The sequence below is a fragment of the Hydra vulgaris genome, chromosome 15 (assembly GCF_038396675.1).
Source record: "Hydra vulgaris chromosome 15, alternate assembly HydraT2T_AEP".
Lineage (NCBI taxonomy): Eukaryota > Metazoa > Cnidaria > Hydrozoa > Anthoathecata > Hydridae > Hydra > Hydra vulgaris.
In genome coordinates, this window is record NC_088934.1 from 5,531,947 (window position 1) to 5,543,020 (window position 11,074).

The following is an 11,074-nucleotide window of genomic DNA, read 5'->3' on the forward strand; positions in this document are numbered from 1 at the left end:
CTGCAACTTGGTAGATTTATATTTAGTACAAACTCTAGCTTCAGAACAGTTGAACACAAAGAATTTTATATATAAAAAATAAAAAATTTATCAATATGCTTTATCCAGGATACACTCTACCTAATAGAACTCAAATTGGAGGAGAAATATTAGATAGGGTTTATGCAGAAGAAATTGTAAATGTAATGTATTGAATGGTAAAATTGAAGCCATGTCTTTAGATGGCTGGAGTAAAGTACATAATGAACCTATAGTTTGTATCTCTGTAATTCCAGATAAAATTAACATTTTAGTAGAAACAATCAACACCTCTTGTCATTCACATACTGGTGAATATCTTACACAATTAGCAAGAGAAGCAATAGATTCTGTAAGATGTAAATTTGGATGCACAGTAAAAAGCTTTGTGACTGACAATGCAGCTAATATGAAATCAATGAGACAAGTACTGTCATCTGAAAGAGATATTATCATAACTTTTGGGTGTGCTGCTCATATGCTGAATCTTTTAGCAAATGATCTTAACATTGAAAATGTGAGCATATGTTACACAAATAATAAAATATATAAGAAATAATCATAAAGCTGGAGCAATTTATAAATTAAATGGAGGAGCAAAATTGCCACTTCCTACTGAAACTTGCCGGAATTCTGTATGTGATTCACTTGAAAAATATGTCAACAACTGGAGCATCATTTTCACAATGTTTGAAAAAACTAAAGACTTAGATCCTATGATTGGTAAAAAAGTATATGATATACAGATAAAGCGAAACACAGAAGATTTATTAAAAATATTAAAACCAATTGCAGTAGCTCTAGATAAGTTGCAAAGAGATCAAACAAAAATAAGTGTTGAAATTTTTAAAGATTTGATAACTGTTGAAATTTTTAAAGATTTGATAAACAGTTTATCATTTTTAACAAACGAAAAAAAAAATTGAATCTAGATACCTTCAGACTGTCAATGATGCTCATTTCCAGGCAAACAGAATAGATTCTAGATATTTTGAATGTAATCTTTCTGAATATGAAAATGAAGCTGCCATGAATTTCGCAGAAAGAGTTCAAGAATTTGTTACCAATAATATTCAAATTAAAAGCCAAATCTGCTCCATTCGATAAAAGCTATTTGTATAGTGAATCTGTTATAAAAAATGTATCACCAATATAATGGTGGAAATCTCTAAAAATTATGGATTGTAACATAATGGGTATTGAAGGTTTATTAAATGCACCAGCTTCTAGTGCTGGAATTGAAAGAATTTTTTCAACTTTTGGCCTTGTTCATTCTAAGTTAAGAAATCAATTGGGTTTAGAAAAAGCAGCAAAGCTTGTATTTATATATAGAACATTAAACAATGATGTATTGAATAATTTTGATGAAATATTACAGTAATATTGATAAAGAATATAGTTTACTCAAATAAAATGCATTATACTTTTTTTTAATTTAAAAGGATAACTAAATACGGCATTATTTAATAAAAACCTAATTTTAACCAAAAAACCATGTTTTTTTTTAAAAAAACCTATGGTTTTTGGTTTTTTCAAAAAAACCGGTTTTTTTGCAACCCTGCATATCGTCAAAAAAAGTTTTGGTAACAGCATCTTCATCGTACTGTAATCAGTTTATATTTATGTCTCCAATACAGAATAATATTTTGTGCTCTTTGTTATTTTTAAGAAATATTTGTCTTAGGTGATTTGAAAAGTTTTTTATATCACCTTCAGGTGGTCTGTAACAGGTGGGCACCAGTATATTTTTTAATTTTTCATTTATTATTTCAATTGTAAAGACCTCACCATCGGCATCAGAAACCGAAAGATTGTCTCTAATTTTAGCAGTCAGATCATTATGAATATATGTTATAATTCCACCTCCTCGTTTTTGAACTTTTCGCTCATAAGATATTAGTTTGCAGTTCGGAATTATTAGGTTTGAATTAATTCTGGATGATTCGTCAGAGCACCAAGTTTCTGTTAAGCAAATCATACTGAACAAATAGTTACATTCTATAAGAAAATGTTTTAGTTTGTCAATATTGTTAATTATACTTCTTATATTTATGTGTATCACCGTAAAGTCACTGTTTAATGATTTTAATTCATTTTTAAAAGTTACTAATTCAAAAAACCACGAGTTAAAATTATTTTCATTAAAAAAATGCTAATCTGGATCGAAAGAGTTATTAAGTAAAAAGTTATTAACCGATTTGAAAACATTAAAGTGTTGCGTTTTGTAATCTATTGTTTGTTTACCCATTAGTTAAAAAAATTAACTTTGTTGTGAATATGCAATACGCGGAAAATGTAAACAGTTTTATGTGTGTTGTTGTTATTATAAATATTTTAATGGATCTCGTAATTCCAAATCCTAGAAAGGGGAAAGAAAGTTATCCTTGGGATTACAAACATAAAAAAATAAAACAAGAACGTTTAATGGGACAGTCATACATAAATCATAAGGGAAATGAAGTCCCACCAAAGTACCCTAAGTTTACTTGCAGGTAAGTTTCAAACATCCAATGTAGTATATATATATATATATATATATATATATATATATATATATATATATATATATATATATATATATATATATATATATATATATATATATACACTATATATACATTTACATATTGTATATTTAAATCATTTTAAACTTATCATAACTTTAATGTTTACATGAAACTATACTAAAATTATAAAAAATACTATGCTATAAGATTTTGAAACATTAATCAAATTTCATGAAAGCATAAGTTTAAAATAATTTAGATATATTATATGTTTATATGTCTAAAATTTATAGAATAGCATACTTAAAAACATTTTAACTTTAAAACCTAACCTTAAGTTCAAACCAGCTATAATACTTAGATATGGGTATACCTGTATTATACAGGTATGATGAGTAAAATGACTTTAAAGTAAATAATTTACAGGTTTTACATATTAAACCTTTCTTGAATAGAAGTTTGATATGCCTGAGTTTTGTTATGATTATTTTTTCAGATAGTTAACATACACTAAATAGTTATCTTGTTATAGTAAGCTTAGGCCTATATAGTTCTTGAGAGTATAACATAGGTGAAAGCACTAAAAAGTCAAATACTCTTAATATGATTTGGTCTATTTCCCTACAACTTTGGTGGCAATATTGTTCTCTACTTAAGATTATAAATAATGCTGTGTATTTTTAATAAAAACGTTTTCTAGCTTATTTTAATTGTATATTATTTTTTCTGATTTCTTTTTTAAGGTGCTATAAAATGTGTTTGGAAAACTTTGGAAAGGCTAACTGTGTGGATATCTTTTCCAAATTTTATGATATAAAAAACAAAGACAAACAAGATTTTTATATTCAAGGATTGATAGATTTCACTAAAGTTAAAAAAAGAGTTGAGCATCAAAAGAATCTTGAAAAACCAAAACAAACCAAATAGCTTCTTTTATCATGTGGTTGTAGGCAATATACGCGTAGAAATATGTTGCAGGGCACTTTTATCTGTCTTAACTATTAGTGAAAAATGATTAAGAAGAATAAGGAACCTTGGAATAATCCCTGAAGATAAAAGAGGAAAAGGTATTACTAATTGTCTTTCTCAAAATGTTTATGACATTGTTAGTAATCACATAAGATCATTTCCACTCAAGGAATCACATTACTCAGGCAAAAAGTATATTACTTCAATGCAAGTTTAAATGTAAAATTATGTGGCAACTTTTTTGTGATAAAAATCCAGATTTAAAAGTGAGCAAGTCTTTTTACTGGAACCATTTTAAAACAAATTTTAACCTTCAGTTTGGGCGCCCACAAGTGAAGACTTGTTGTAAAAAGAGCAGCGCTGACTGATTAAGATGTAAAATTTAAAATTTTACATTGCTTTAAAACATGAAACATCAGAAGATAGCTCAAAGGAGGAGCACATTCTATCATTGGCATTTGACTATATGAAGACGCTAAGCATGTCAAAAATACCTGTCCGACAACTTTATTACATAAGACAGCTATCAGTCAATGTTTTTTCTATACATGACATTTAAGAAGAAAAAAGTCATATATATATACCATGAAGGTCAAGGAAGAAAAGGGCCTAATGAAGTCGCGACTTTTTTAAATGATCTCACTAGGAGCTCTTGTCCAAATTGGAGGAGTCACTGTTGAAGATGCAACATGGCTGAAGAAGAAATATTGAAGGACTGCATGTAAAAGTAAAGAGACTAGAAAATTTTTAGAAAGTTTGGGGGTTACATTTGAAGCTTAGAGCCGCTTACTGTCCTTCGGGGAATGGCATCATTGAAAGAAATCACCGAACTGTCAAAAGAGTGGCAAAGCAATAAAATATTTCCATATCGGAGGCTGTTTATTCGTACAACGTCTCAATTGATAAACAGGGAGCAAGTCCGATGAGTAAACTGCACGCCTATGCCAAAGGATCAAAGGATTGGACGAAAAGGATAAGCTGTCAATGTGCCCGAAAACTCACGAGTTGGTGTGTGGCTGAAGTCACCCGAGGCACGATGTGTGACAAAATGGCGTCCAGGTACCATTTCTCGGGATGTGTCAGAACAATTGGTTGATGTAGACGGGATGCCGCCCCACATAAAGCACATCAGAACAAGAAGCGGAACGCAGCAAACTCGAATAAACAATATGACTGATATAGAAATAGAGGTAGGCAATAATAATACAAGTTGCGGCGAAAACATGGAGACAAGGCCGGCAAACGAGGACACGAATCATCTGGAGACTGGCTACAAGGTCCGGGAAAACCAAAGTCCCTCTGCGGAGGAGTATCAAGAACGACGGATATCCCTTCAATGGACCTTTCCCATAAATCGGCAAAAACGCAATGCATTGTGGTAGTTGTATTCATTTAAATCAAAACAAATGTCGAAAAGCCTAATAAATTTTAACAGTGATGTTCAATTATGTGAAAACAGTGAGATTGAACTTTGTGAAAACAGTGAAATTGAACTTTATGAAAACAGTGAAGATGATAGTGAAATTACTGAAGGTGAACTCACTTTTAACGGAGAAGTTGAACTTTGCGAAAACAGTGAACCACTCTTTTCACAAAGTTTAACTTCACTCTTTTCACAGAATTCGATCTCACTGAGAGAAGTTGAACACAGTGAAGTTGACTTCAGTTCAACAAGTGGTGGATGTACTTGTTGTGTACCAAATTGTTTTAATAATTCTAAGCGTAATAAAAACTTATCATTTTATGTTATACCCAAGGGAAAAGTGTTAAGAAAGTTATGGTTAGCCAAAATTAGCAGAAAAGACTTTAGTCCTTCTTCTTCACACAGAGTTTGTTCAGCACACTTTCAAGGGAACAAAAAAACTTATATGAATAATGTTGCAACAATTATTCCAAAAACAGTTAAGCTAACTGCTCGTGTACCAAGGAAAACCAAAAATAGCCTTGGTTTAATACATAAAACAATACAAATACCTTATAATGAAGAACTATCGACACCTGTTTTAAGCTACGAAGAAACATTAAAACAAGAAAATAAAATTCTTAAAGATCAAATTGAGGACATTATAAAAGAAAAACAAGCGTTAGAAAACACTCAAAAAGAAGCTATATGTAAGCTCAATGACAAAATACTTCTATCACAATTTACAGTTGAAAGGTTTAAACATAACAAAGAACATTTCAAATTTTACACAGGTTTTGAAAATTTTGAACTATTTAAAGTAGTCATGAAGTTTTTAGAACCAGAAATATATTCACTAAATTATTGGGGTTCAATGTCTACTGTTGCTGACGATTTAAGTGAAAATTCTTCATCTAAAACAAGAGGAAGATCACGTATATTAAACGTTGAAGAGGAATTTTTCATGGTGCTAATTCGACTACGTTGCGCCTTTCCTATAGAAGATTTAGCAATACGGTTTAATATTTCATCAAGCACTACCAGTAGGATATTAATTACTTGGTATGATTTTTTGCACATAAAATTTAGATCAATTCCAATATGGCCAACAAAAAAACTAGTTAATGAAACAATGCCTAGCTGCTTTAAAGATGTATACCCTAATACTCGTGTAATTATAGACTGTACAGAAATATTTACTGTGATGCCAACTAGCTATCGCACTCAATCAGCTATGTTTTCAAAATATAAACATCATCACACAGCAAAGGGTTTGATTGGTATTGCACCGAGTGGTGCCATTACATTTGTATCTGATTTATATGCTGGAAGATCAAGTGATAAACAGATAACAAATCACTGTGGCATACTAAAATTATTAGAAAAAGGTGATAGCCTGATGGCTGATAGAGGTTTCGATATCGTAAATGACTTACCAAAAGGAATTAGTCTCAACATACCACCATTTCTTGAAGGCGATTTTCAACTTACATTGGAAAAAGAATTAGAAACAAGACGAATTGCATCTGTGCGAATTCATGTCGAACGTGCAATTGCAAGAATCAAAAACTACAGAATATTACAAAACACATTTCCACTTTCAATGGCTGCTGACATGAACAAAATATGGGTCATAGTTTGTTATTTAGTTACTTTTCTGCCACCTCTAATAAAAACTGATAGCAAATAATGTAACCAGACAAAAAAAGAAACATTTTATAAATATTCTGTAAACGTTTATTTTACTTTAAATATTTCTGATGACATAAATTTGAAATAAAAATCTGTTAACTCTGGAAAAATAATTGTATTCCATAATTCCGCATCATACTCTATTGTTTCGATGTGCAATGATTTTTCTGTGTATACAATAAAATCAATTGTTTTAGTTTCTGTTAGTGCCATAACGCCTTGACACTGATAGTAATAAGGATGGTTTATTTTTAATTTTGGAGCACCATCGTTAAATTTCAAATAAAAGTTTTTATCTTGACACGCTTCTTTAATTGTTAAATGTTTTTTTGAAGAAGGACATTTTACTTCAAGTACTTTTTCAGCGCTAACTACTCCATCAGGGCTACAACCCAACCAAGGGCATTTTGGGTTTATAAAAAAACCACATCGAGTAACACTTGACTTCGTTATGTTTTCATTTAGTTTTATTGCTATATCTTCATTAACCTTTCCCCACATACAGTTTTCTCCTGCTTTGATATTTTTTGTTTGTAAACATTTTTTTAAAATTGATGTAGGGTAAATTTTTTTCCACCTATTTATTACAGTACCAAAATTTGAAGCTGTCAATCGTTTGCATCTTTCTTGATACCATAATGTACTTTCAGATTGTTTAACTGTATTGACTTCAATATTTTTAGCTTCCTCAATATCAACAATTAAATGTAATTCTACAAATGCTTTTTGTTCAGTAGACAAACAACTTAAATCAATGACTTTTTTTAAATTGTCAAATAGAGTAATAATAATCAATCGGTCATCTTTTTTACTAAAAGGTTCTGCAATATCATTGTCTATAAATGTTGACAGAGATGAATTAAAAAAGGAACATGCCTGAAAGTTATTATCACGAATTATTGAAGATATATATGTCCCCTGGCAGAGATTTTCTAAACCTTTACAAAGAGTTTGAAGTTGTAAAGTTGAGGTTTCGTAACAATTTGGTAATGAATGGTATCTACGTGTTCCTGAAACTAAAGGTCTTTTTCGAGTACTATTTTTGTCTTTAAAAGCGTCAGCTTTTTCAAAATTTAAGTTTGAAAACAAAATTGCTTCAGAGTTGGATGATTCACCTGGTACATGCCATATCTGTAAAACATCAGTACATGTTTCTGTTTCTGGGACCACTTTAATGTCTAACTCTTTATAATCAACTTGTTGATATAATGATGCAGCAACATGCATACAACAGCCCCCCGCACCAGCTTTACAATGGCATTTCGAATAAAGTATTTCACCAGTAGATTGGCACAAGTGTATAAAAACTTCGTATTGTTTACGTTTCATAGAAGCAGCAACATTAGACTTAACAATAAACAAATTTATGGATGCTGTTACATTCGCTTTAACACATACATTTTTGACATAGTTTTCTTTAAATAAACGATAGCCAAGAGTTTGGTGTTTATTGGCTCCTTTTTTACAATTATCAATATGTATAGTATCATTAACAAGATATTTCTTGATAAAATTGTGAGATATATTTGGTAAAAGTGAAATGTCTCTTGACCAAGTTGATATACTCTTGTTTATAGATTCTTCTTCGTCAACAGCAATAAGCTCATCATGCTTAAGTTCCCGAAACATAGCTTTAGATGCCTGGCAAGAGTTCTGAAAAGAACTAGCATCAATTTTATTTTCTAAATTAGCATTAAAAGAACTAATCATTATAATAATATTTAATTCCTAATACTTTAATCGGATTGTTTTGATTTAAATGAATACAACTACCACAATGCATTGTGCAGTTGCCGATTTATGGGAAAGGTCCATACTCTAACGATTGTTGCTCTTCCGACTGTGATTCTTGAGGACCAAGCAGGAGTGTAATTGAATTGCGTGGGAGAAATTATGTACGACGGTTTTGACTGACATATTTTCCTTGAGAAAATATAAATATACTTAAAGCGGTTTTTTTTATGAACACATTTGAGGTGATTTGTAAAGTATAAATTGAACGTGAAATTTTTGTAAAGAGAGTTTTTTAAATGAGTAAAAAGAAAGATTTTGAAATTGTAATGTTCTCGCTGCCTGCGAGAAAATTACAGTTTGTAAAGCCCATTCTCTTACCTCTAAGCATTTTAGTTTTGTAAATATATTTAGGTTCACATTTTGCTTCCATATCATACCTATAAAAATCTAACTCTGCTCCTAATACTTTTTTGGTTTTTAAGGTGTCACCTAACAATACATATTCATCATCTGCTTCCTTTAAAGTCAACCACACCTTTGTTCTTAATTTTAACAACTCATTTACAAATTTAGCTTTTTGAAGAAAGCTTTTCTTTTAGTTGTTTTTTTAGCTTTCTGTTTTTCAGACAATCTTTCACTCATTTCAAACTTTATTTTCTAAATGACGTTGTTTGTATTTATCTTTTATTTTATTAAAGTTACTTGAAGCGCTTTTAAGCAACAAGTCACGCTCATCCAAAGTCTTTTTATCCAACCAGTCTAGTATTTTATTTTTATACCACATAGTATAAGTTTGTATATTTTGTATTTTGGCATAAGTTTTGTTGCGAATTACTATTCCGAGAGCCCGCACTTCAGCTAAATATAAATTGTTGTAAATATCTTCTTTAACTGCAAGTAAAGGATTATTTAGGTTCGGCAAATTTTGAAGAAACTCTAAAATATCCTTGGAATGAAAATACAAAGTTGCAGCATTATAATAGAGTATATTAAATCGGTTACCAACAAAGGGTGCTAGCATACACTTACTTTATCCTTTAACAGCAAGAAATGCATTAAAATACCTTTAACATGAAAAGCATTAGATGCAGTTCTTATCAATTTAGTGGCACCTGATTCTGCAGTATTTAATGATAAAAATATTTTCATAACTACTGTTTAAAACTAACTTTTCAAAAGATTTAATTGTTTTATCAGAGATTTTGTATCAATTGAGGAAAGCAGATATTTTATAAAAGTATAATTATTTTACTTTTCGTAAAAGTTTTTACTATGACATGAAAAATAAAAAAAATTGGTCTAAATCTATTTTGAAAAAGTATACTTTATCTATAAAAAACTGCAAAAATTTTGTCTACGGAATTCTTCACGTGACTGAAGTACCTAATACATGATGAAATCTTTAAAAATAGTTTTTTGTTCTTTAAATCAAATAATAATATAAATTTTTTTAAAAATGGCTGCCAATTTCCCGAAAAATAGTCAAAAAGTCACATAACAATATCAGAGGTTCTCGTACTTATCTTTTACTTCGTTTATAAAAAAATTAAGTGTGTTAGGCCCATATTTAGTTAGAGATTTTAATGTGAATTCATTACTTTAGGTTTTACGACTTTTTGAATATCAAAAATATCAATATTTACAAGAAAAAATAAGATATCTCAAGATATATTTATTAACTTTCAAAATCTCTAGCTAAAAAGAAAGATATTAATGCAAGTATCAATTTCAAAAACTGTATAGAAGAGGTAACATAGTGGTTTATTGAGCATCTTTTTGTAGACTTATTTATTATGATTTAAATAATACAAAGAATGTGTACTATATTCATATAATACATGTTCAAAATACATATATTCTTCCATGAACAAAAAATATAAATTATATTTCAACATATTAAAACATTAAGACATTCAACTTTTGACAAATTAAGTCATGAACCTTGGTTACTTAACTGCATATTTTAGTGTTTACTGAACCAAACGTAAAAATATTCTAGTCTACACGACATTTAGTTTTAATAGTCACGCGAACAATTCGCGCTGAAAGATTTTTGGCCAAAAATTAACAAAAAAATATGATTTTATATCAACTTTGTTCATTAAAGTACATAAAATTTTACAAAACTTGACAATTCAAAACAACTATGACTTTTAGAGTACTAAGTATTATTTTAAAAGTTAAGATTTAAAAAAAATTGTTTTGTTTTTCAACAGTTTTTATCACTCTCAGTTTTTATCACTCTCAGTTTTTATTACTCTCAGTTTTTATCACTCTCAGTTTTTATCACTCTCAGTTTTTATCACTCGTAGTTTTTATCACTCGTATGTAAAAGTCAATTATTAGTTAAAAGTATAAAAACAATGTTCAATGGGCCAGAATTTTACTTTTACTTACTTTTACTGGACAAAACTTAGAGCTAGTTGTATAAAAAAGATTTAAGGATAAATGTCTGTATGTTGTATTACGTATGAATTTAATTTAATTAATTAAGATAAATATCTGCATTTATGTATTACGTATAAATTTCTACTAATTTGAACCTGTTCATTGGAAAGATCACTCAAGGCATCTTCGGTTATCATTTAAATCAGAAAACTTATTTACGTGCTTTTAACTTTATCAGGATTTGTAGCATTTTTCATGAGAACAACTAAATCTAAGATCTCTAGTGGCATTTTTATTGGAATTAATGCCGATGCTTCAGCAGAATGCTCAGCTCTTTAAGCGAGTTAGCTATTTTTTGAATTGA

At 29.5% G+C, this 11,074-nt stretch overlaps 1 protein-coding gene across 1 annotated transcript; it reads left to right on the plus strand.

The window, feature by feature from the left end:
* The first annotated feature begins 4,900 nt into the window (after positions 1–4,900).
* Positions 4,901–6,586, plus strand: LOC136091700 (uncharacterized). The gene has a single exon (XM_065819407.1). It carries the CDS (start codon positions 4,901–4,903, stop codon positions 6,584–6,586), a length of 1,686 nt encoding a protein of 561 aa, XP_065675479.1.
* Positions 6,587–11,074: the final 4,488 nt, after the last annotated feature.

What these genes read in the sequence shown, in the direction of transcription:
- LOC136091700 (XM_065819407.1), top strand. Translation starts at nt 4,901, where the DNA reads ATGTCGAAAAGCCTAATAAATTTTAACAGTGATGTTCAATTATGTGAA.